The following is a 26,462-nucleotide window of genomic DNA, read 5'->3' as shown; positions in this document are numbered from 1 at the left end:
GGTGGTTCTTAACCCTGCCTTCATATCTGAGCCACTTTTGGGGCTCTCTAAACAATTAGATCCCTGGACCCCAGCCCAGATGTTATGAGTTAGAATCTCCAAGATTATGGTTTAGACATCTTTTACTTTTTCCAAGCTCTGTGTGTGACCAAGATACATACTTTGCTGTAAGGCTCTACCAAATTCATCTTAAAATTGACAGCTACATACTGTAATTATATAGTAGGAAGAAAATCCTTTTCTGAACATAGGAATTCCTAGGATCACCTAAAGTAGCGCTCCTACCTCGAATTATCCAGTGACTGAAAACTATAACTGGGCAGGATTTGAATTTACCTACAAAAGGAGATAAATGGTTTAGTTGGACAAAAGATCACTCTTCAGTCCTTTCTGTTCCTCACTGTTACAAAAGAAAGTGGATGCTTTACTCATAACTAGGAATGATACTGCTTTTCCCAGTTCTACTGAAGGGGGAGGTTAAAGGGCCACACCCTAGGCTTTGGGAGATAGAACTGCACCCAGCAGCGTCAGCAATTCCTGAAACAACTTGGATGAAACCTCGTGATGCCACACCCTTGAAAGGGCATTTCTGGGCAGAGAACAGTCCTTGGGAGGTATAAATATGCAGTCAGCTTAGCTGCGTGGCAAGGATAAACAGGAACCCATCCTTAGGGCATGGACAGCCTAACAAGAAAGGCCCTTCACCTGTTGTCATCACCAGGGTAGGCCTGGGCAATAAACATGTAAGGAGAGAAAGAGATAATAAATTTTGAAAGAATTTTGAGGTGATTATGGACCCAGTCAGTCAGTCTACAGCTGCAGTGATCAGTATGGTAGCAACTGTATTGCTATTTAAATTAATGAAGACTAAAAATGTAGTTTCTAGCCATATTTCAGATGCTCCATAGCTACCTGTACTGAACAGTGTAAATTACAGAGCATTTCCATCACTGAGGAAAGCTCTATTGAACAGTGACAGTGTGCAGAGAACACCTGGTTCTCAATCTTGTGGAAAGTAAGACAGTTTAAAGGGGTCTCATTTATTGTCACTGTTCCAAATGTACAAAAAAAATTAGAAAATACCCCCAACTCAACCCCACCCCCAAAACATTCCCCCCAACACAAATAATTTTTCCCAAAACCACAAACATAAACTGGTCCTGGTATTTCCATAAACAGTGCAGCTAAGAAACAGTTTAGAGAAAATTTAACAGGATTCAGATTATATCCATTCTGTCCTCTCAGCCCTGAGAGGTAATAATTCCCATATGGGTCCCAGTCCTCCCTAATGGTTTTCCCATCTCTGGTGGAAGAGTCCTTTTACAAAGTGGCGTTTGGCTACTGCTTTAGAGATCCTCCTGTGCCTTCTTCTTCTTCTTGGGTTTTTCTTCTTGAATTACAGGGGGGTTTGTAGCTTCCCGTTGTAGATAGCTAATAAAATCACTTAATTCACGGCCACCCTGAAAACAGAAAGATTACCTTAAAAATATAACTTTTTAAATAACCCTGATCTGCTCCAAACAGGAAGACTTTTGAGTTTGTAAAAGCACATTAGCAGCCACATATACTGACCATGAGAGTTTAAACAGTTTTTAGTTAAATAAACCCAATTAGCCTGGCGTGGTGGCTCACGCCTGTAATCCCAGTACTTTGGGAGGCCAAGGTGGGCAGATCACCTGAGGTCAGGAGTTCAAGACCAGCCTGACCAACATGGAGAAACCCCATCTCTACTTAAAATACAAATTAGCGGGGGGAGGGATTGCATTGGGAGTTATACCTGATGTAAATGACGAGTTGATGGGTGCAGCACACCAACATGGCACAAGTATACATATGTAACAAACCTGCACATTATGCACATGTACCCTAGAACTTACAGTATAATAAAAAAAAAAAAAAAATACAAATTAGCCAGGGTGGTGGCACATGCCTGTATCCCAGCTACTTGGGAGGCTGAGGCAGGAGAATCGCTTGAACCTGGGAGGTGGAGGTTGCGGTGAGCCGAGATCACGCCATTACACTCCAGCCTGGGCAACAAGAGCGAAACTCCGTCTCAAAAATAAATAAAATTAAATAAGTAAATAAACCAACCCAATTAAAGAACTATGTTTAAGAGTGTGTGTTTATGTCTGTGTATGTATTTGTGGGGATATGGGACAATTCACTTACTTCATATTTCTTTGGATTTAGCTTCTTGTTGGCTGGAGAGAAGTATATGGTAGGAAAACTGGGGAAAGAAACATTTATTAATTTGAAGCAGTTATGTGGGCTCATGTGCAGAACTCTTAAGCCAAGAAGGAATCAGTGGTTCTTCCTTCAACTGGAATATGAAGACTATGTCTAGTAATGATTTCCTGGTGGTTACAAGCTTTATTCCAATCAATTGCCTAGACACTTTTGTTAATTTTTAATCCACTTACCCTCTGACTTCATATGGAGAAGGCACATCATTGGCTGTGGCATCCATCTTGGCTATGACGATATTTGGGTCTTTGCTGAGCTGTTAATAAAACAGGTTAAATGTTTACATTTCAAATTTTCAGTGACAGAGGGACACTTAAGTCATTTCAAGACTTAAAACAATCTCATTCTTCAAATACTAAAAATACAAAAATTAGCTGGGTGTGGTGGTGCGCACCTGTAATTCCAGCAGATAAACTGCTGTTCAGGTGGGAAGAGTGCTTTGCAGATGGTAGTACCTCACTTTCCACAAGCTTCCCTTTTTTCTCTTGTATTAAGACTACATATTGCCACCTTCAAATTTACCTGGTCTAAATAAGACATTACAGGGGATAAGTCAAATGTTTTAAGATGAAGAACCATATGGATTCATGTAAGCCATTACCAAAATTCAGAAGTTCTTAGATATTTTGAACTATTATCTAGATTGAGCCTGAGGAATGGAATGTTAAAAGTGGGTATCTCAGGCACTGCACAGGCTGGAGCACTAGGGGGCAGTCAAGAGAAAGTGAGTAAACGGCAAGTAATTGGGAAAAAAATCTACAAGTACTTAGGAACCAAGCAAATGAGCCAATGCTGAATACATATATAAACTTTGCTCCTGCTCAAATGTTATCCTCAGAATAGGGTTCACACTTACCTTCTCTCCAAGTTCTTTATACTTGGGCTCCAGATTCTTACAGTGACCACACCAAGGAGCATAAAATTCAATCAGTACATCTTTATTTTCATTATTCACTATTTCATCAAAATTCTCTGCTACCACTACCTGGAAAACACAGAAGAATCTCTAGTTGGTAAGGTAACATAAAAAAATAAATTCACAAGCTGTATTTGTTCCTAGACCCAATCCCTCTCTAATTTGATGTGTTACCACAGAAAAAAAGTCATAGAAACCCAAATCACATTTACAGATTAAAGATGTTGTCATTCACTAGATACCAACTCGTTCCTTTGTCTGTCACCTGTCAAACTATGTTCAGGAAGTTACTGAACTTATATAGATATAGAAGTGCTACCCAACTGTTCCTTAAAATAATTTCAAGCCAGGCTTGGTGGCACATGCCTGCAGTCCAAGCTACTCAGAAGGCTGAGGCAACTGAGTAAGACCACATCTCTATAAAAAAATTCAAAGTAACACACTGTTCTTAGGGGTTGCTCTATCCTCAAGAGTAACTTAGCCCAATATAAATTTCATCAGAAAATTCTATGCAGGCTTTATACTCTTGCCCCTACCAAGCATTATGAGCCCTGCTAATGCTTTTTTTTTTTTTTTTTGAGATGGAGTTTCACTCTTGTCACCCAGGCTGGAGTGCAGTGGCATAATCTCGACTCACTGCAACCTCTGCTTCCCGGGTTCAAGCGATTCTCCTGCCTCAGCCTCCCGAGTAGCTGGGAACACAGGTGCCCACCACCACACTTGGCTGATTTTTTTGTATTTTTAGTAGAGATGGGGTTTCACCATGTTGGGCAGGCTGACCTCGAACTCTCAGCCTCATGATCTGCCTGCCTCGGCCTCCCAAAGTGCTGGGATTACAAGCATGAGCCACCACTTGGCCTGCCAATGCTTATTTTATGACTCAGGGAGTAAGGACAAAAAAAAAAAAAAGAGATGGCCAACGAAGTCTTCATTTAGACCCCACAGTTTTGGAACAAAGAAACGAGGAGAGGCAATTGCTCATAGCTTGATGAGGCTGTCAGTACCTCACCTTTACAGGCCCATCATTGCTCTCTGGGATAGGTTCAGACTTCAGGTATCTCTTCAGATTGCCATCAAAGTAATCCTGCAGGAACCTCTCCAGAGCCTTCCCATCACGCCTACAATTGGAAAACAAGGGTAAGGCTTGTTAATCTGTTCCCACCACTGAGAAAATTATAGCAATTGCTTTGAACAGTTACTATGTATTTTAGCTTTTCAAGGCTAAAAAAAAGGGGAACTCTTATCTCTCAATATGCAGAACTACAGACTGAAGAAACAAACCATTCTTTTTATTTCTAGTGTGTTCTTTGTGGATTTCAAAGTTCAGAGAAAGAATCATTGGTCTGCTAGAGATTCATTTTTGTAAAAGAACCAGGTCTTATTGCTCTGGAGGATAGTGTGTGCTTACAGTATTTCATTTTATTGATTGTCTCACAAGGAATATTTTCTCTTGTCTCAATCTCCCAAAATCTCAGAAAGTGAGGGTAAAAATTGTCTCTGGGGTCTTAAGATCTTCCTGATTCTGAGTTTACTTTAGACTCATGTGGTATTTCAAAAAGAAAATACATTCTGTAGGGATGAGGGGGGAATGGTTTGGTTTGAAATTACATTAGTATCAACGAAGCTGTTCAATCTTTTTTTGGATTTTTCAATTTTTTAGAGACGGGGTCTGGCTATGTTGCCCAGGCTGGCCTCAAACTCATGGGCTCAAGTGATCTTCCTGCTTCAGCCTCCCAAAGTGCTGGGATTATAGGTGTGAGCAACCACATCTGGCCCAAAGGAGGTTGTCCAATCTTATCTTTTTTTATTTTTTTGAGACACAGTCTTGCTCTGTCACCCAGGCTGGAAAACAGTGGCGTGATCTCAGCTCACTGCAACCTCTGCCTCCCGGGTTCAAGTGATTCTGGTGCCTCAGCCTCCCTAGTAGCTGGAATTACAGGTGCACACCATCATACCCAGCTAATTTTTGTATTTTTAATAGAGACAGGGTTTCACCATGTGGGCCAGGCTGGTCTCGAACTCCTGACTTCAAGTGATCCACATACCTTGGCCTCCCAAAGTGCTGGGATTACAGGTGTGAGTCACTGTGCTCAGCCTTTATCTGCAATTAATAATGACCAAGTGGAATTATGTAAGAATTCCAACCTGCCATCCTTTCATTAGTTTTCAGAATTCATTAAGGATCATAATCCTTAAAGTATCTATATGTATTTATTTATTTTTATTTATTTTTTTTGAGACAGAGTTTCACTCTTGTTGCCCAGGCTGGAGTGCAATGGCACGATCTTGGCTCACTGAAACCTCCGCCTCCCAGGTTCAAGCGATCCTCCTGCCTCAGCCTCCCAAGTAGCTGGGATTACAGGCATGTACCACTGTGTCTGGCTAATTTTTGTATTTTTAGTAGAGACGGGGTTTCTCTATGTTGGTCAGGCTGGTCTCGAACTCCCGACCTTAGGTGATCTGCCGCCTTGGCCTCCCAAAGTGCTGGGATTACAGGTGTGAGCCACTGTGCCTGGCCTAAAGTATCTATATTTAAATTGAGAAAAACGACAGTCATAGGTCTTGATTAAAAGACCTATCTTCACATTCCAGGGTTACTGTTCTTTAGAAATCCTTTGTAGTATAAAAGGCTTTAATAAATGCCTTGGAGAATCAAAGCCCAACTAGCAACTCACGAGAACTCCTCCTGCATGACAAACTTCTCTCCTTTAGCAGTTCTGATAGCAACAACAGGAATCTCTCCAGCAGTGCTCTCCAAGCCAAAATCAGAAAGTTCATGGCTAAAGGTTTTGCGGCTAGCTACAGCAAAGTTGAGTTTGTGCCCAGCATCCAGAAATTTCTTTGCCACCATCATTACCCTGTGGGAAACAAGAGACATTTGTGCCAAGACTATACAGGGTGGTCAAGCACTTTTGAAACTAAGCAGCAAGTGACTGGAGAGCAAAGACCAAGTTCTATAGTTCTAGCCTTCTGGAATCAGTCTGAACAGTCTGAGCTTCTGGGCCCTGACAGGGTTATGATATACTTCAATGCCTTACTGAACTTCACTGGCAAATTGGTGATGCCCAATCAACTGGTACATTCCTGCTAAATCTTGCTGTAATATACAACTGAAATCTGTTTTAGGCATAATGACTGATCTGAAAAGAAAATTTGTAAAGGTAAAATGCACTGAGACTCTAAATGTGCAAGTAAGCACAATGTTTAAGTGCATTTTATATCAAATTTCCACCTTCTACTTAGAGTCACTGTGTCACAAAGCAAAGAAACACCTATGAAATACATGCCCAACAGATTTTGAAAACAGTTTATGTTATTTGTCCTATGGCTTCAAAGGTAGTTTTTGGAAGCCAAATGTTCCCATTCTTTCCTGCTCTTATACCACACATGGTGACAGGACAGTAATTTTAATTTTTTTTTTACAGCTTCTTAAGGAAACAACAAGATAGTTAGAAGGGACTGTTTATACATTGGGTAAATTTGTCCATGTGGGAAAAACATAATTCTTATTACCTGTTTCTCCAGTAGTTGGAACCTTTAGCATTCTTTTCATAGTCCACATCATAGTAAGCAATAAGTAAGTCCTTGCCCTGTATCAAATCTTTATTGTCTTCTGTCATGTGAGGGCAGATACCGAAACTGAAATGAAATAATCCATTATCAACTGGCTTGGCAAGTTTTTAGCTATATCATAAAGTTGCCACAAAGTAACTGATAGCATTTATGAAGGAAAGAGATTTTCAACATTTAGGACAAGTACTGAGCAATATATACCTTACAGGATGACAACAGGAGTTCTAACACCCATACATTACTGCTTTAATGTAAACTCAAACTATTATTATTACAATCCCCCCGAATAGACCGTTTAAGCCAAAATATAGCTCTGCTTAATAACTGAGGTAAACAAACTAAAATCAAGCAAATAAATCCCAGACAAGATACAAAGAAGTACTCACATGTTTTCCTGGATGAACTTTTTAATTTTGCCACTGGTCATTTTTTGCTCTGTGTATGCCACAGTTTTGTCCTCAAACTTGTTAGTCAGATGTGAAGGACGAAATAAGATGATACCCCTTAAAAAAAAAAAAGTCTCAGTAGGCAGATAGCAGAAGAACTGTCTCCCATCATTTTTTTTTTTTTTTTTTGAGATAGGGTTTCACTCTGTTGCTCAGACTGGAGTGCAGTGGTATGATCATAGCTCACTGTAGCCTTGAACTCCCAGGCTCAAGTGATTCTCCCACCTCAGCTGCCCAAATAGCTGAGAACACAGGTGTGCACCACCATGCATAACTAATTTTTTATTTTTTAAAATTTTTATAGAGATGGGGGTCTCACCATGTTACCAAGGCTGGTCTTGAACTCCTAGGCTCAAGTGATCCTCCCATCTCGGCCTCCAAAAATGCTGGGAGTACAGGTGGAGCCCCCATGTTTCATGTAATGCTCAGACTATCTACTTTTGCTGCCACTTTTAACCAGCAACATCTAAGCACACAAGGACTCTTTCTAGTACCACAGATTCAGCAACATGACATTCTCATTAACACTAAGATGCTAACCACCTTAATCTTAAGTGCAATAATTGGGTATAGGGTTTAATACATTTTGGGTAGGAAAATTAAGAGAACATGATTCTAATCATAGTTCCCCAACTAATTCCAAACACACTGGACCAGGTCTCAATTTAATCCTTCTGGTTTTCAGCTTTTTCATTATCTCAAAAGGGGGTTAAAGTAGATTTTCAAACCTTTAGAAACAATAGCAGGCTGGGTGTGGTGGCTCACGCCTGTAATCCCAACACTTTGGGAGCCTGAGGCAGACAGATCACCAAAGGTCAGGAATTTGAGACCAGCCTGGCCAATATGATGAAACCCTGTCTCTACTAAAAACACAAAAATTAGCCAGGTGTGGTGGTGCACACCTGTAATCCCAGCTACTCAGGAGGCTGAGGCAGGAGAATCACTTGAACCCAGGAGGCAGAGGTTGTAGTGAGCCGAGATCATACCACTGCACTCCAGCCTGGGCAACAAGGGTGAGGCTCCGTCTGAAAAAAATAAAAACAAAAAACTCAAACTTACTCTAAATCTTCTCCTTTTCACACATGGTTAGTGACTATTGTTTACATTTTTTATACTCACTCCTTCCTATCCATTGCCACTAATGCTGTTGACTGAGTTTAGACTCTCACATGTCATCCTCAGTTTAGATCCTCCTTATAATCCTTAGAATTCTCCTTAGAATCCTTTGAATGCCTTTCACCACTCCCCCTTCAAACCATTATCATGTGGTTGCCAGTGACTTCTTCACAAATTTAACCCATTTATGTGGGAGGTTGTAAATTGTTTTTGTAAAAGATCAGACCTTGGCAATGACCTTGAGCAGGAGGCTACCACTCCCACAAGCTTAGTGTTCCAATAATAGAACACTAGGCATTACTCCCCAGCCCAGAGTCTTTCAATGGCTCTCAAATGTCTAAAAGATAAAATCTAAGCTCTTTTGTATGGCACTTAAAATTTATAATTTGGTCTCTGCTTAATACTCCAATCTTATCTTTCATTATCTCAATCACAAACAATACTCCAGCAGTACTACGGGCCCCAACATGCCTAGGCTATCTTACATTTCAAGGCCTTCACTCCTAGTGTTCTATCTGGAATAATTTTTATTTCAAAGGCCATAACCTTCCAGAAAAAACTTCATCCTTCAAAAGTCACCCCCCTATGAATTTTTCTGATATTACCCACCTACCCCAAAAGAAGAAAAACAATCACTCCCTCTTTTGTACTTCCAACCACTCTGTATATAGTTCTATATATACTTATACTTTTATTTTTACATATGTTCATGTATACAATCTCCCTTTACTAGATAGAGGGTTGTTCCTTGAAGGCAGCAATAGTTTCTGGCATGTAGCATAATGCCTCGAAAGTACTCAATAAACCCTTGGGAAAAATTAGGCATAAAAATGACCAATTCAGATGGGTGCGGTGGCTCATGCCTGCAATCTCAGCACTTTGGGAGGCAGAGGAATTTGAGACCAGCCTGGGCAATATGATGAAACCCTGTCTCTACTAAAAATACAAAAATTAGCCAGGTATGGTGGCACATGCCTGTAGTCCCAGCTACTCAGGAGGTTGAGGTGCGAGAATCGTTTGAACCTGGGAGGCGGAGGTTGCAGTGAGCAGAGATCACACCACTGCACTCCAGCCTGGGTGACAGAGTGAAACCCTGTCCCAATCAATCAATCAATCACACCAGTTCACACAATAATACTTCGTCCAGAGATTCAACTCAATCACTTACTCTCCATTATCATCATACTCGTTCACCAGAGACTTAACATTCGTATGTGCAAATCGGTAGTTATCCCTCAAGTTGCTGGCTGCTTTTAGGAACTCAGAGTGAGCTTCACTGAATAAATCATCGAAAAAACCTATACAGAAAATATTAAACACAAGGAAGAAGCAATAAGTGCTAACAGATAGATATTCCAAACCGTAAACGTCTATTTTTCAAGGGTTTCATTCTATTTTGAGGACTGGGTCTGCTCTGTCATGACTACCTCAGACAGGCACAATATTTAGGATGAGAATTTTCCCTCTACCCTTTATGGACACATTTCTTGAGAGAGCCAAGGGAGAAAATTTGTCAGTGTTCAAGTCTTCATTCTACTTCCCCATAATTGAACAAATTCGGCCAAACTGCTTAACTTAAGAGTTTCAGGTATCAGAAGGATACTGTAACTACTGACTGTAAACCACTTCACCCAATTTTTTTCTTTCTCTATATTTGTCTTTAGAACTACTCATTTAGAAAAGTGACTAAAACATAAATGTTTAATGAATACATGCTAACTCCTTGTAAAATAAAAAGAATCAGTAAAATTTAGATGATAAAAAGTGGCTTTTGGCCAAATTTAAACAGTAAACCATATTCTGCTGCCAGAAAGTCAGCATTTTTTGTTTGTTTTTTGTTTTGCGACAGAGTTTTGCTCTTGTTGCCCAGGCTGGAGTGCAATGGCGCGATCTTGGCTCACCCCAACCTCTGCCTCCTGGGTTCAAGCGATTCTCCTGCCTTAGCCTCCCGAGTAGCTGGGATTACAGGCATGTGCCACCATGCCCAACTAAGGTTTCTCCATGTTGGTCAGGCTGGTTTAGAACTCCTGACCTCAGGTGATTTGCCCGCTTCAGCCTCCCAAAGTGCTGGGATTACAGGCGTGAGCTTCCGCGCCCAGCAAAAGTCAGTTTTATTAATTAGGAGACCAAGAGAAGCACAAACATAGCTTTTACGTTTGTATTTATTTTTTAGTCAAATATATCATATATCACATTTAAAAAACGAAACAATGAACATCTAAGATGCAGAAAGTGTTTAACTTGCTCATGTCATTTAAAAATGAGATATTGCAACACATGAGAAAGCAATGAATGCTGCAAAAACAAGACAAATCCTAGCAATCTGATTTTAACTTTTAAGTTCCCTAATTATTGTGAAAATAGCAGAGTTTTACTATTTACTTGTATCTTCCGACCTTAAAACCTTATTTTCAGTCATATATGTACATAACTGTAGTAGATTACAGTAATTGCTAACCCAATTCTGTCAGTTGCCTTTTCAACTGCCCCAAGGTTTCCTTAACTGCTTTAATTCTGTGGCTTTCCCAGACATGGAGGGTTTTGGAAACCAAGTTGATGATTCTGTGGCATGGTTTAGTATTTGCTACTTACCTACTACAGATGCATCTTTATCACTAATGAATTTCTTAAATTCTTCCTCAGTCCTGAGAGGCACTGAAGCTGGTCCTGCCTGCTTCTTCAGGTGGCTGACAATTCCATCTTAGAAGTCAAAATAAAAGTTGTAACAACACAACTTATTTATAATTTTTGAGAAGGCAATTATTCATGATTCAAAATTCAGAAGGCACAAAAGGGTATATGACGAAATTTTCTTGCCACCCTTGTCCCTAGTCACCCAGTTTCCTCCTTATAAGATTTCAGTTACTTTTTTTTTTTTTTTGAGACGGAGTCTTACTCTGTCGCCCAGGCTGGAATGCAGTGGTGCAATCTCAGCTCACTGCAAGCTCTGCCTCCCATGTTCATGCCATTCTCCTGCCTCAGCCTCCCGAGTAGCTGGGACTACAGGCACCCATCACCACGTCCAGCTAATTTTTTTTTTTTTTTGAGACGGAGTCTTGCTCTGTCGCCCAGGCTGGAGGGCAGTGGCCGGATCTCAGCTCACTGCAAGCTCCGCCTCCCGGGTTCACGCCATTCTCCTGTCTCAGCCTCCCGAGTAGCTGGGACTACAGGCGCCCGCCACCTCGCCCGGCTAGTTTTATGTATTTTTTAGTAGAGACAGGGTTTCACCGTGTTAGCTAGGATGGTCTTGATCTCCCGACCTCGTGATCCGCCTGTCTCGGCCTCCCAAAGTGCTGGGATTACAGGCTTGAGCCACCGCGCCCGGCCTTTTTTTTTTTTTTTTTTGAGACGGAGTCTTGCTCTGTCGCCCAGGCTGGGGTGTGGTGGCCGGATCTCAGCTCACTGCAAGCTCCACCTCCTGGGTTTACGCCATTCTCCTGCCTCAGCCTCCCGAGTAGCTGGGACTACAGGCGCCCGCCACCTTGCCTGGCTAGTTTTTTTGTATTTTTTAGTAGAGACGGGGTTTCACCGTGTTAACCAGGATGGTCTCGATCTCCTGACCTCGCGATCTGCCCATCTCGGCCTCCCAAAGTGCTGGGATTACAGGCTTGAGCCACCGCGCCCGGCCTTTTTTGTATTTTTTTTAGAGAGACAGGGTTTCACCGTGTTAGCCAGGATGTTCTCAATCTCCTGACCTCATGATCCACCTGCCTTGGCCTCCCAAAGTGCTGGGTGGGATTACAGGCGTGAGCCACTGCGCCCAGCCAAGATTTCAGTTTCTTGTATATCCTTCCAGACATTTTATGCATAAACAGGCAATTATATATAAAGAGCTACTTCAACCTTTTATTACAGTGGCATAGCATTTTTATTATTGTTTTAAAAAGTTTTTTTTTTTTTTTTTTAACAGAAACATTGTTTACAATGCATAGTGTTTCACTATAAAAGTGTCACGGTTTAACCAGACACAACTGCAAAATTGATGGACATTTGTTTCCAATTTTTTTTTTTTTTCTGAGACAGGATCTCCTTTTGTCACTCAGGCTGGAGTCCAGTGGCATGATCATTGCTCACTGCAGCCTCGACCTCCCAGGAAGGTCAATCAGATCTCTCTCCTCAGTCTCCTGAGTAGCTGGGCCTACAGGCATGCACTATCACACCTGGCTAGCTTTTTGTATTTTTATAGAGACGGGGTCTCACTATGTTGCCCAGGACGGCCTCCAACTACTAGGCTCAAGTGATCCACCTGCCTCAGCTTCCCAAAGTGCTAGGATTCAGGCATAAGCCTTGTTAAACCATTTTTTTTGTTGTTTGATTGTTTGAGACGCAGTTTCACCCTTGTCACCCAGGCTGCAATGCAATGGCGCGACTGCAACATTGGCTCACTGCAACATCCGCCTCCTGGGTTCAAGCGATTCTCCTGCCTCAGCCTCCCGAGTAGCTGGAATTACAGGCGCCTGCCACCACGCCCAGCTGATTTTTTGTATTTTTAGTAGAGACGGGGTTTCACTATGTTGGCTGGCCAGGCTGGTCTTGAACTCCTGACCTCGTGATCTGCCCACCTTGACCTCCCAAAGTCCTGGGATTACACACATGAGCCACCATGCCCGGCCCTAGTTAACCATTTTTTTTTTTTTTTTTTTTTTTTTGAGACGGAGTCTTGCTCTGTCGCCCAGGCTGGAGTGCAGTGGCCCGATCTCAGCTCACTGCAAGCTCCGCCTCCCCGGTTCACGCCATTCTCCTGCCTCAGCCTCCCGAGTAGCTGGGACTACAGGCGCCCGCCACCGCGCCCGGCTAGTTTTTTGTATTTTTTAGTAGAGACGGGGTTTCACCATGTTAGCCAGGATGGTCTCGATCTCCTGACCTCGTGATCCGCCCGTCTCGGCCTCCCAAAGTGCTAGGATTACAGGCTTGAGCCACCGCGCCTGGCCTAGTTAACCATTTTTAAACATACAATTCTGTATACTATTTGTGCTACCTCATGTAAGTGGAATCACATAGCAGCATGTAGTCAGAATTTTCTTCTTTAAGGCTGAATAATCTTCCACTGGATGAATATACCATATTTTGTTTACTATTCATTCACTGATAGACACCTGGGTTTCTTCTAACTTTTGGCTACTATGAATAATGCTGCTGTGGATATAGGTGTACAACTATCTTCTTTTGGGTATACAATAAGTCCTCACTTAACATTATTCTTATGTTCTCAGAAACTGCAACTTCAAGAGAAAGAATGCACAGCAAGTCCTAGAATAACACTGTTTCCTATAACACTGATGAGGAAAAAAAACACCAAGTTTTGTTATAGATTGTTTCACTTAAAAGTTACAGCTTCCAAGAATCTATTGATAACATTAAGTGAGGACTTAATGTATACTCAGAAGTGGGTATACAGAAGCTGGATCATATATATGGTAATTTTATTTTTATTTTTATTTTTTTTGAGACAGGGTCTCACTCTGTCACCCAGGCTGGAGTGCAGTGGTGTGTGATCTCAGCTCACTGCAACCTCCACCTCCCAGGTTCAAGCAGAATTCTCCTGCCTTAGCCTCTCAAGTAGCTAGGACTACACGTGTGCACCACCACACCCAGCTAATTTTTGTATTTTTTGGTGGAGACGGGGTTTCACCATGTTGGCCAGGCTGGTCTTGAACTCCTGACCTCAAGTGATCTACCTACCTTGGCTTCCCAAAGAGCTGGGATTACAGTCATGAGCTACCGCACCTGGCCTTCCATTTTTATTTTTATTTATTTTTATTTTTTTATTTTTGGAGACAGAGTCTTGCTTTGTTCCCCAGGCTGGAGTGCAGTGGCCTGATCTCGACTCACTACAATCTCCGCCTCCCGGGTTCAAGCGATCCTTCTGCCTCAGCCTCCCAAGTAGCTGGAATTACAAGTGTGCGCCATCACACCCAGCTAATTTTTGTATTTTTAGTAGAGTAAGGGTTTCATCATGTTGTCCCGGCTGGTCTCAAACTCCTGACCTCAAATGATCCGCCTGCCTTGGCCTCCCAAAGTCCTGGGATCATAGGCATGAGCCACCATGCCCGGCGCTATTTTTAATTTTTAAAGGAACTACCATACTGTGTTTTCCATAGCGGTTGTCCCAGTTTACATTCCTAATAGTGCACAAAGTTTCCAATTTCTCTACATCCACACCAACACTGGCTATTTTGTTGTTTTTTAGGTGTGTGAGTGAGATGGAGTTTTGCTCTTGTTGCCCAGGCTGGAGTGCAATGGCACAATCTCGGCTCACCACAACCTCCGCCTCTCAGGTTCAAACGATTCTCCTGCCTCAGCCTCCCGAGTAGCTGGGATTACAGGCATGCGCCACCACGCCTGGCTAATTTTGTATTTTTAGTAGAGATAGGGTTTCCCCATGTTGGTTGACTGGTCTCGAACTCACGACCTCAGGTGATCCGCCAGCCTTGGCCTCCCAAAGTGCTGGGATTACAGGTGTGAGCCACCGCGCCCAGCCTATTTTATTATTTTTTTTAATAGTAGCCATCCTAATGGGTATGAGATGGTTATCCATATATATATATGGAGACACATACGCCTTTTTTTTTTTTTTGATGGAGATGGGAGTCTCACTCTGTTGCCCAGGCTGGAGGGCTGTGGCACGATCTCGGCCCACTGCAACCTCCGCCTCCCGGGTTCAAGCGATTCTCCTGCCTCAGCCTCCCGAGTAGCTGGGATTACAGGCGTGTGCCACCATGCCCAGCGCCAATTTTTGTATTTTTAGTAGAAATGGAGTTTCACCATGCTGGCCAGGCCGGTCTCAAATTCCTGACCTTGTGATCTGCCCACCTCAGCCTCCCAAAGTGCTGGGATTACAGGTGTGGGCTGGGCACAGTGGCCTGGCCCACACTTTTTATTAGAGATGGGGACTGACTTATATTGCCCAGGCTGTGCTCAAGAGAGCCTCTCACTTCAGCCTCCTGAATAGCTAAGACTATAGGTACATACGTGCCACTGCACCCAGCTCATCTATATTTTTAAAACTTGTTTGTTGCCTTCTTCCCCTCATCCCCCAGAATGTAAGCTTCACAAGAGTAGGGACCTTGTCTGTTTTATCAATAAATACCAACTACCTAGTATATTTAGAATATCTGGCATATTCTAAATATGCCATTACAAATACTCAATAAATATTTGTAAAATGAAAAAATGTCGAGCTGACCTTATAAATCAAGTTTGTGTATTTTCTATATTACTTATATAATCTGTTCATTTAGAGAGGTCTTTTGTTACCACCAAACTAACTGACCTTTTAGATGAGGAATTTTTAAGACTGAAAGTACACTGTGTAGAAAAACACATTTTTATGTTTCCACTACAAAGAATAAAGTACTTAACATTAGTTTCCAGAATGTAATTCAGGATCCTTACCAGCAGTCCTAGGTCCATCATAAGCACCTGCTTCTTCACCATCTCTAAATATCTTCAGGGTTGGATATCCACTGACTCCGTATTTATTACAGGTGTTAGTGTTGGCAGTGCAATCAACCTAAAGATCAAAATACACAAACTATTTTCTTAGCCAAGTATCTGCTGCAGGTTCCTCCTATATTCTCAAAATAATAGGATTAGTCAAATCCTAAGGGGATCAAGGAATTCTTGACATACATGCCATAGAACATTAGATTTTAAAGGCAGACTGGAGCTTGCCTAACTACATCAGAACTGCCTAAGGAATTCTTTAAAACTGAGATTCCTGGGCCTCACATAATATGCAAAAGTTACTGTTTAAATTCTGCTCTTGGAGTCTCTATTAGCTAAAGCAGTGGTCTTCATCTTTTTTCTGCCTCAGAACACATGAGGGATAAATCACTTAAATTATTAACAGTGGCTTACTTTGATTACGACTATCATCAAGGGGATATATAGATAGAGGTACATATCCTTTAGGTGGAATATAATTTGATTTTGCAAATCACCTAGAGCTAGTATCAAAGGTACCAATACTTGTACATGTTCCCTGAGCTAGTTGGAATCTGGGCTATACCATAACATAACAGATCTAGTGAGACCTATCAGGAAGAAGGAAAATAATTTCCTGGAATGAGTCACTTACTCCAACCCAGGTACGAGTACTTTGCATATATTATCTCATTTAATCTCCACAAGATTCTGAAGTATGATCCTTATGCTCTAAGATGGGTAAACTGAGATCCAGAAAATTAACGTGTCTATAGTCACACAGGTAGGAATTGTGATTGCATCTTTCTTTTTTTTTTTTTTTGAGACAGTTTCACTCATTGCCCAGGCTGGAGTGCAACAGCGCGAATTCGGCTCACTGCAACCTCCACCCCAAGGGTTAAAGCCATTCTCCTGCCTCAGCCTCCCGAGTAGCTGGGATTACAGGCACCCGCCACCACGCCTGGCTAATTTTTGTAAATTTAGTCGAGATGGGGTTTCACAATGTTGGCCAGGCTGGTCTTGAACTCCAGACCTCAGGAGATCCACCCACCTTGGCCTCCCAAAGTGCTGGGATTACAGGCATGAGCCACAACAGTGCCCGGCTGTGATTAATATTTCTTTTCCTATGGCAAGCAGCTTGATAGGATTAAAAGTAGTTTCCAAAAATAGCCTTATATATGAACTATTTGAGGCTGGCAGAGGTATGAACTTTTAGACTAGAACAACTATGGGTTTACTACAGAATGGCAACATTCTGGAAGCATTACTTTAATTGTAAAAACAAATACAAGTTTACAGTTGACCATTTGGTTACATTTTCATCAATATCTTCATATCATTTTCATATTCCCATCATTGTGATTATCATATGGCAGTTTAGGGACTCATTTACTCATAGATTATTTTTTTTTTTTTTTTTTTGAGATGGAGTCTTGCTCTTTTGCCCAGGCTGGAGTGCAGTGGCATGATCTCAGCTCACTGCAACCCCCGCCCTCCTGGGTTCAAGTGATTGTCCTGTCTCAGCTTTCCAAGTAGCTGGGATTACAGGCACCTGCCACCACACATGGCTAATTTTTGTATTTTTTTAGTAGAGACAGGGTTTCACCATGTTGGCCAGGCTGGTCTTGAACTCCTGACCTCAAGTGATCCGCCCTCCTTAGCCTCCCAAAGTGCTGGGATTACAGGCTTGAGCGACCGTGCCCAGCCTCAATGATTATTTTAGCCTTTACAGCTGTACTTCTGCCTTCCATATTTGACCTTTAATTCTTATTTACCATATACTTTACTACTGTTTTTGTTTTTTTTTTTTGAGACAGGGTTTTGCTCTATTGCCTAGGCTAGAGTGCAATGGCTCAATCACAGCTCACTGCAGCCTCAACCTCTCTGCCTTAAGCAATTCTTCCACCTCAGCCTCTGATTAGCTGGTACTATGGGAGCCTGCCTGTATCTTTAGTAGAGATGGAATTCTGCCATGTTGCCCAGGTTGGTCTCAAACTCCCAGGCTCAAGTGATCTGCTTGCCTTGGCCTCCCAAAGTACTGGGATTGTTTTTTTAAGAGACAGGGTCTTACTCTGTCACCTAGGCTGGAGTCCAGTAGTATGGTCATAGTTCACTGCAGCCTCAAGCAATCCTCCTGCTTCAGCCTTCTGAGAAGGTGGGACTACAGGTGAGCTACCACACCCAGCTTTTTAAATTTTTTGTAGAGATGAGGTCTTGCTTTGTTGCCCAAGCAACAAACTCCTGGCTTCAAGTGATCATCCCAAAGTGCTGGAATTACAGCTGTGAGCCACCACACCTGGTCTATTTTATTTTACTTCTTATGCCAGTAATTTCCTTAGTCTCACTACTTTTAATTTTTTTTTTTTTTTTTTTTTGAGACGGAGTCTTGCTCTTTCACCAGGCTGGAGTACAATGGCCCAATCTCAGCTCACTGTAACCTTCATCTCCTGGGTTTAAGCAATTCTCCTGCCTCAGCCTCCTGAGTAGCTCGGACTACAGGCATGTGCCATCACGCCCAGCTAATTTTTGTATTTTTAGTGGAGACAGGGTTTCACCATGTTGGCCAAGATGGTCTCGATCTCTTGACTTCGTGATCCACCCACCTCAGCCTCCCAAAGTGCTGGGATTGCAGGCATAAGCCATTGTGCCCAGCCACTACTTTTAATCCTTTGAAACTAAGTCAGCTGAGTATTTGCCCAGAAACTAGTATTCACTCTTCTTAGCAGAACAAGAGTATAGAAAATGAATGTTAATCTTACAAACTATTTATTACTGTTTTTTTTTCCAAGTAACAAAGCTGAGACAACAAACTACTTTTTAAAATACTTCACATTCGTTAGTGAAGAACCCACCTGTACTTACCTTTGCTAATGGGACTATTCCTTTTAATCTGGTAGCTGCAGCTTCATATTCAGGAGCAAGTCTCTTGCAGTGTCCACACCTATATACATATTAAAAAAGCCAAATTCTCAGTTTAATCCTGCGAATTTGTTAATGTTGTCTCACCAGGAAGAATCTCAAACTATAATATTACCTTTGAGCTAGTAGACACTTCCAAAAGCAAAATCATCACATGAACAACATTCATTATTGTTACAGTAAACCAGAACTCTCAGAAGGTAAAGGTCCTACCTCTAGATTGAGGTTGACTCTATAGTACTGGCTCAACCCAGGGCAGCTTTATTTTCTCAATACAAAGTATAAGTAAGTCATGAAAGCTGTAGTCAAAAGTGTACGCCACGTTATTAAAGAGGGTTAAATGGGTTAATGCCCTTTTGACCAATTAATGAGGCTGAATGAAGGACAAGACAGAAATAATCCCATTTGTGATAGAACTTCCCAGAGGAAAATACAATTCCCTGGAAAACCAGCATTGTGGTTGTTAAAAATTGTGACTTAGGCTCACACGTGTAATCCCAGCACTTTGGGAGGCCAAGGCGAGCAGATCACTTGAGGTCAGGAGTTCAAGACCGGCCTGGCCAACATGGTGAAATCCCATCTCTACTAACAATACAAAAATTAGCCAGGCGTGGTGGTGGGCACCTGTAATCCCAGCTAATCGTGAGGCTGAGGCAGTAGAATCGCTTGAACCTGGGAGGTGGAGGTTGCAGGGAGCTGACATTGCGTCACTGCACTCCATCCTGGGCGACAGAGCAAGACTCTGTCTCAGAGGCGACAAAATTGTGACTGAAACCCTGTAATGTCTCAAGTATGATGTCTTTTAGATGGCAGGCCTGATTTTTACAGCTACACAGCTCACCTGGCCATGAGAACTGATAACAAAACATGTAAACTAGAACACCTTTCCCAGAGGGCCATCAGAAGCACCTGCTCCTCTGCCCAGAAAGTCCTAATCAGTGTATATACAGCCAGCACCAGCTGTACATCACATCTTCAAAAGCCAATGGGTTGCAGAGGGATCACGTTGAGAAGGTGAGTTCTATAACCTCCCCACAGACAGCAAAAATAGAAAGATAATATAATAGAGAAGAAACTTCAGCAGATATATTTCAGTAGTCAATTATGTAATTTTATTAAGTGATGGATGACTTGGAGATATTGTACATCCAAAACTTGTTTAAAATAAAGGACTATAAGAGCTTATTCTCCAAGGTCTTCAAGAGGCCTATTAAAGTATAAAAGAACCAAATGACAAATATCAAATTCAGGATAAAGGAGTGTATAAGATGGTTAAGGGGCGCATAGGGAACTTCAAAGTACTGGCAATGTTTTTCAGACAGAGTGCAAACAAATGGTATTCCTTATGCTGTATTTCACAGATTTATTTTTTTTTCTGAACTTAAGATATGTTTTGCAGTCATGTTATAGTTTCAATGGTAGTATTTCTTTCTCAGTGAGACACAAGATAGTTCCTCTCACAATCAGTGATATAAGATCTTATGTGTGTGAAATAGGGTATTACTCATTATATCCTCTGTATTCCTTTAATATTGCATAGTAAATGTATTTTAAAGGGAGTAACAACTGGATCTGGGTCTTGAAGGATTTAGCGCTTCAGAGAGGAGAGGGCAGGGTATTTAAGATGAGGGAGACAGCAGAGCAAACGTAAAAGAATACCAGTAAGCATGATGCATTCAGAGAACTGTAAAGGGCTCTTTTGAGATAATAAATGTGCGTGCACGTGTACTAACACTACATCAATTAGCAATGTCAAAGACTGACAGAAAGGGAGAAAACAGAGACAAGAATAAAGCCATCTAGAAGATAATATATTTCATATGGCAGACAATAAAAGCTTGTACCAGAGTGGCAGCAATGAGAATAAAGAGACAGAAGAGAGATTTCTGTTGAATATATAGTAGTTGTCAAGGCTGAGGCAACAGATTTATGCGTTAATCGTTTCAACTATCTTCAAACACTTCAAGATAAAAAAATCACATACAATAGTCACAAGGTCAAGCTAGTGGGTGTCAACTCTAGATGCTTATCAAAAATACCCATGGAGCATTAAAACAAAAAAAATAAGCATGGTTTACAGATTGAGAATCTCCAGAAATCTGGGGAGCAACCAGGTGTGTGTGTAAGCTGCAAGGCTGGGACTAAAATCCACTGCCTTAAACTCTGGCAATATCCATAAGCTCATCAAATCCAGAAAAAGAGTTTCAACGAGACGGGAGGAAACTCCCCTCTTCAAATCCACCAGGAATGGAACTCAGGTGGTATTTAAGGGAAATCCAAGTCAGTTAACATAGATCCTTCAAGATTAACCACTACTTCTTTCACCCACCCCTAGAAAATATTAAAACATAATTAATTCTATCTATCCTCAGGGATGGCACCTGGCAGTTGATAATGAATTCCAACATATATTCACCCAATAATCATCACTTCATCATGTGTGCCATGTGTCAAGTGCTTTTTGATAAGTGCCTTATCAAGTGTCTTTGATAAGAAAATTGATCCCAGCCATCCCATTACTGGGTATATACCCAAAGGATTATAAATTATGCTGCTATAAGGACACATGCACACGTATGTTTATTGCAGCACTATTCACAATAGCAAAGACTTGGAATCAACCCAAATGTCCATCAGTGACAGATTGGATTAAGAAAATGTGGCACATATACACCATGGAATACTATGCAGCCATAAAAAAGGATGAGTTTGTGTCCTTTGTAGGGACATGGATGCAGCTGGAAACCATCATTCTTAGCAAACTATCACAAGAACAGAAAACCAAACACCGCATGTTCTCACTCGTAGGTGGGAACTGAACAATGAGATCACTTGGACTTGGGAAGGGGAACATCACACACCGGGGCCTATCATGGGGAGGGGGGAGGGGGGAGGGATTGCATTGGGAGTTATACCTGATGTAAATGACGAGTTGATGGGTGCAGCACACCAACATGGCACAAGTATACATATGTAGCAAACCTGCACGTTGTGCACATGTACCCTACAACTTGAAGTTTAATATTAATAAATTAAAAAAAAATAAAAAAAGAAAAAAAAAGAAAAAAAAAAATGGCTTTCCAAACCAAAAAAAAAAAAAAAAGAAAATTGATATAGTCCTTTCCTTATAGGAACACTAGTCTGGCAGGGGTGACAGAGTATTATTAGATGCCAAAGAGAGGCAGGATCAATCAGTTAGTTGTCCAGGGAAGGGAAAAAAAAAATTTGAGCTAAATGCTGATGTTGAAAAGATCAACTGGGGGTGGGGATTACAAGTAAAGAAATTAGCACATATATATACACTTTTTTGAGACGGAGTCTTGCTCTGTCACCCAGGCTGGAGTCCAGTGGCATAGCTCGGCTCACTGCAACCTGCACCTCCCGGGTTCAAGCAATTCTCCTGCCTCAGCCTCCTGAGTAGCTGGGATTACAGGCTCCTGCCACCATGCCTGGCTAATTTTTGTATTTTTAGTAGAGACAAGGTTTCACCATATTGGCCAGGCTGGCCTCAAACTCCTGAACCTCATGATCTGCCTGCCTCGGCCTCCCAAAGTGCTGGGATTACAGGCGTGAGCCTCCGCACCTGGGCATTATTTATTACTACTGCCCTAGAGGGTAGCATACACATCTATAGCATAAATAGATGTTGAGGACTTAATATTAAATATTAACACTGATCAATAAATTTTCAGATATTTTCAAACATTTAAATAATGTTATTTCCCCACAGAAATTGAGATATTCTTATCCTTAGAAATATATAGAAGATTAACTCCATAACGGAAATATTAGTCTACAAAATCAACTGCAAAGAAAGCTTTCACTACGCCAGGCACAGTGGCTCACGCCTGAAATCCCAGCACTTTGGGAGGCCGACGCAGGTGAATCAGGTGAATCAGGTGAAGTCAGGAGTTCAAGACCAGCCTGGCTAACATGGTGAAACCCCATCTCTACTAAAAAAAAACAAACAAAACACACGCACACACAAAAAACAAAAATTAGCCAGATGTGGTGGTGCATGCCTGTAATCCCAGCTACTAGGGAGGCGGAGGCAGGAGAATCACTTGAACCTTGGAGGCAGAGGTTGCAGAGCCAAGATCGCGCCACTGCACTCTAGCCTGGGCAACAGAGACTCTGTCTCAAAAAAAAAAAAAAAAAAAAAAAGCAAGCAAGCAAGCTTTCACCTTTCACTTTCACTTGAAACATGAAAGTGGAAAAAGAACTTGCTTTAATAGGTCTATTTTGTGATGAGAATAAGATTTTTTTTAAAAAGTCCATTTTACTTTCTTTTTTGAGACAGGGTCTCACACTGTCTTTGAGGCTGGAGAGCAGGGGTGCAATCTCAGCTCCCTGCAACCTCCACCTCCCAGGCTCAAGTGATCCTTTCCTCCCACCTCAGCCTCCTGAGTAGCTGGGACTACAGGTGTGTGCTACCACGCCCGGTTAATTTTTGTCCTTTTTTGGTAGAGATGGGGTCTGGCCATGCTGCCCAGGCTGGTCTCTAATCTCACCAGTGCCTCCTAAATTCAAGCGATTTTCCCGACTCAGCCTCCAAAGTAGCTGGGATTACAGATGTGTGCCACCACGCCCAGCTAATTTTTGTATTTTTAGTAGAGATGGGGTTTCACTATGTTGGCCAGGCTGGTCTTGAACTCCTGATCTCAAGTGATCTGCCTGCCTTGGCCTCCCAAACTGCTGGGATTACAGGTCTGCACAACAGGACCAGACCCCATTTTACTCTTACTAAGGATTCTTTAACTATTTCTTGTAAGATAGTACTCCTGAACTGTACAAAGGAATATAGCAGTCAGAAAACATTTCCAGCTGAAATGTTAATAAATAAAAATACCAAGGCCAGGCTAGGTGGCGCAGGCCTGTAATCCCAGCACTTTGGGAGGCCGAGGAGGGTGGATCACCTGAAGTCAGAAGTTCACCACCAGCCTAACATGGTGAAATCCCATCTCTACTAAAATGCAAAAATTAGCCGGGCTTGGTGGTGCATGCCTGTAATCCCAGCTACTCAGGAGGCTGAGGCAGAAGAATCGCTTGAACACGGGAGGTGGAGGTTGCAGTGAGCCCAGATCATGCCACTGCACTCCAGCCTGGGAAACAGAGCGAGACTCTGTCTCAAAACAAACAAACAAACAAACAAAAACTCTGCACGCAGTGGCTCACGCCTGTAATCCCAGCACCTTGGGAGGTCGAGGTGGGCAGATGACCTGAGGTAAGGAGTTTGAGACCAGCCTGGCCAACATGGTGAAATCGCATCTCTACTAAAAATACAAAAAAATTAGCTGGGCATTGTGGCAGGCACCTGTAATCCCAGCTACTCAGGAGGTTGAGGCAGGAGAATCACTTGAACCCAAGAGGCGGAGGTTGCAGTGAGTCGAGATCGTGCCATTGCACTCTAGCCTGGGCAACAAAGCAAGACTCTATCTCAAAAAAAAAAAAACTGTAATGGTACGTGAAGAAATAAAGACCTCAAGAGGAGACTTCTTTAACTCCGAATTGCTCATTCAGAAAACTCATCTTCCTTGCTGACATCGCGGAGGATGACTTTTTCTTTTAAACCAATTAAAAGCAGACACCACAGCAGAGATCCACCCAATTCTTGGGATAGTCAGTGCCTGATGGGATATGTAGTTCTTAGGGTAGCACGTGCAACAACTTCAAGCAGGAAAGACCCCTTTCAATTCAAACAAAAAATTCTGTGTTTTTTTTTTTGTTTGTTTTTTTGATTTTTTTGAGATGGAGTTTCACTCTTGTTGCCCAGGCTGGAGTGCAATGGCACAATCGTGGCTCACTGCAGCCTCTGCCTCTTGGGTTCAAGCTATTCTCCTCCTCAGTCTCCTGAGTAGCTGGGATTACAGGCATGTGCCACTATGCCCGGCTAATTTTGTATTTCTAGTAGAGACGGGGTTTCTCCACAAAGGTCAGGCTGGTGTCGAACTCCCAACCTCAGGTGATCCGCCCACCTTGGCCTCCCAAAGTGCTGGGATTACAGGCAGGAGCCACTGCGCCCAGACCCAAAATTCCTTTTTTAAATTAATATTCTAGTGGCCCACTATTCTCCAAAAATTCCTACTTTAAATTGTTGCATGACCCCTGTAGTAAAAAGCATCACTCAGATCTGACAAACTCAGTGACACCCCCAGTTTTTACAAATTTAGTGACACCCCCTCAAAGCTAACAGCATGATTATATAATTGGGAAGAGTTGTTCCTAAGAGAGAACATGAGTTCCAGAGATGTATAAGAACTCTCTATATGTGTAATCCGTACTGTCAGCCCCAGAAATGCCCTGGACACAAAATCTGTCCAAGCTGAAAACAAAATTTGCCAACTCTAGCACATCACTTTGATTCAGGTGGTCTTCACTACAGGACTTTTTTTCGTGCAACCGTTAGCTAGCTGATTGAAGCTAAGAAGTAAAGACCTGAGTCTGAAGCAAATAAAAGTTATATACAACTTTTACCGACATTTTTGAACACAGATAGTTTTAAACCAAGGGTCACTGTGCCAGGAGGGGAAAAATTAAGTACTGTAATTATATATATTGAATTATATATAGAAAGCTATCCCAAGGATAAAGGAATCACTGTTTACTCTGGTAATGATCTGGAGGTTTTAAACACACACACACACACACACACACACACCAAAAAAAAAAAACCACTCAAGTTGACTGGGCCAGAAATCTTACTTGCTCTTCCTTCTCCCCAACAGATTTTTATTTCGAATTAGTTCTATCTAAGGAGTTTACACCCTTGTTCATTTAAGTCACCCTAAAGTGGAGTATTTAATCAATATTGGTTACTTTCTCATTGGAGTTCTGACATTTTAAAGAAATTCTAATTAAAACGGACAATATGAACAGATTCTGATGGAATTATTCTTGTTCACCTACTCTTTTCTTTTGGACAGAGGTGTCTGCCGGGACTGAGATGTAAGTGATCAGCTGAAGGGAGAAATTGTACACCATGTGACGGACAAATTACCTGACTCAAGAAAGTAGTTATGACCATTCTGCAGCCACTCAGTGACCTTGGCTAGAAACCAATGGCTGTGCAGTGTGGGGTAAGAGGAAAGTAAATACCCTAGGGATCCAGGACTTGTGCATTTGGTGAAACGTCCGCTTCCACTACAAGGCTTTGGGATGTCTAGTCTGTAGACTGGAGAAACGTTAATACTGACTCACGCAGAAACGATATAGCTACACACTGAACTGGGGGAAGGGGTGGCTAAACCCTCTGCAAATAGGAAGTGCCGCAAGAGCACTAGGATGAGGCCCTGCGTGAGCGCAGCCTTCGGGTTTTCCTTCTACCGATCAGCACCGACTCCCCCGCTCTCCGCGAGGCGCCTCCAGCCCCCGGTAATGAGAAATGTGCCCGCCGCAGCAGGGGCCCACAGGAACGAAGGGCGCCGGCGCTGCGTAGGCCCAACAGTTCCCCCGCGCCCTTGCCCCCGGCCCAGCCCGGCCCTTCTTCCCCCGTCCCGGCAGAATGGACTCACCAGGGGGCGAAGAACTCCACAAGCATGAGGCCCGCAGAGCCCGTGTCGGAGACGCGACTCTCGAAGTTGTCGTCCGTGAGTTCTAGCACATCGGAGGCAGCGGCGAGGCGGGCCGCGGCGAGAAGCAGCGCCACGCCCGGGAATAGCGCAAGGCGGCGAAGGCGCATGGCGGCGAGGTGGGGTGGAGGCGGCCGGAAGGGTCGCGGCTCGACTAGGACTGCGGAGGTCGTGCGCGCGACCACACACCGGCTGCCTGCGCTCGCGCGTCTGGCCCAGGCGGACCTGCAGCCGGAGGTCCCAACCCCCAAGCCC

The 26,462-nt window shown here is 42.6% G+C and overlaps 1 protein-coding gene across 1 annotated transcript; it reads right to left on the bottom strand.

The window, feature by feature from the left end:
• Window positions 1–104: 104 nt before the first annotated feature.
• Window positions 105–26,449, bottom strand: PDIA3 (protein disulfide isomerase family A member 3). The gene is made up of 13 exons (XM_073012122.1): window positions 26,151–26,449; window positions 18,583–18,661; window positions 15,691–15,808; window positions 10,888–10,995; window positions 9,464–9,593; window positions 7,120–7,236; window positions 6,674–6,799; window positions 5,836–6,018; window positions 4,170–4,278; window positions 3,101–3,229; window positions 2,421–2,500; window positions 2,170–2,227; window positions 105–1,460 (listed from the first exon to the last, which is right to left on the bottom strand). Exons 1-13 carry the CDS (start codon window positions 26,315–26,317, stop codon window positions 1,347–1,349), a joined length of 1,518 nt encoding a protein of 505 aa, XP_072868223.1. The 5' UTR covers window positions 26,318–26,449; the 3' UTR covers window positions 105–1,346.
• Between the last annotated feature and the right edge of the window lie 13 nt (window positions 26,450–26,462).

Source organism: Chlorocebus sabaeus, chromosome 26, assembly GCF_047675955.1.
Source record: "Chlorocebus sabaeus isolate Y175 chromosome 26, mChlSab1.0.hap1, whole genome shotgun sequence".
In the NCBI taxonomy this organism is placed as follows: domain Eukaryota; kingdom Metazoa; phylum Chordata; class Mammalia; order Primates; family Cercopithecidae; genus Chlorocebus; species Chlorocebus sabaeus.
This window is presented reverse-complemented; position numbering and strand designations above follow the sequence as displayed.

Bases quoted from the DNA above. Each gene is read 5' to 3' on its own strand.
- PDIA3 (XM_073012122.1), bottom strand. From the start codon at position 26,317: ATGCGCCTTCGCCGCCTTGCGCTATTCCCGGGCGTGGCGCTGCTTCTC. The intron at 18,662-26,150 runs GTGAGTCCATTC...ATATGTATATAG, and splicing joins GTGGAGTTCTTCGCCCCCTG to GTGTGGACACTGCAAGAGAC. The intron at 4,279-5,835 runs GTGAGTTGCTAG...TTCCAATTGTAG, and splicing joins GTCATGCAGGAGGAGTTCTC to GCGTGATGGGAAGGCTCTGG.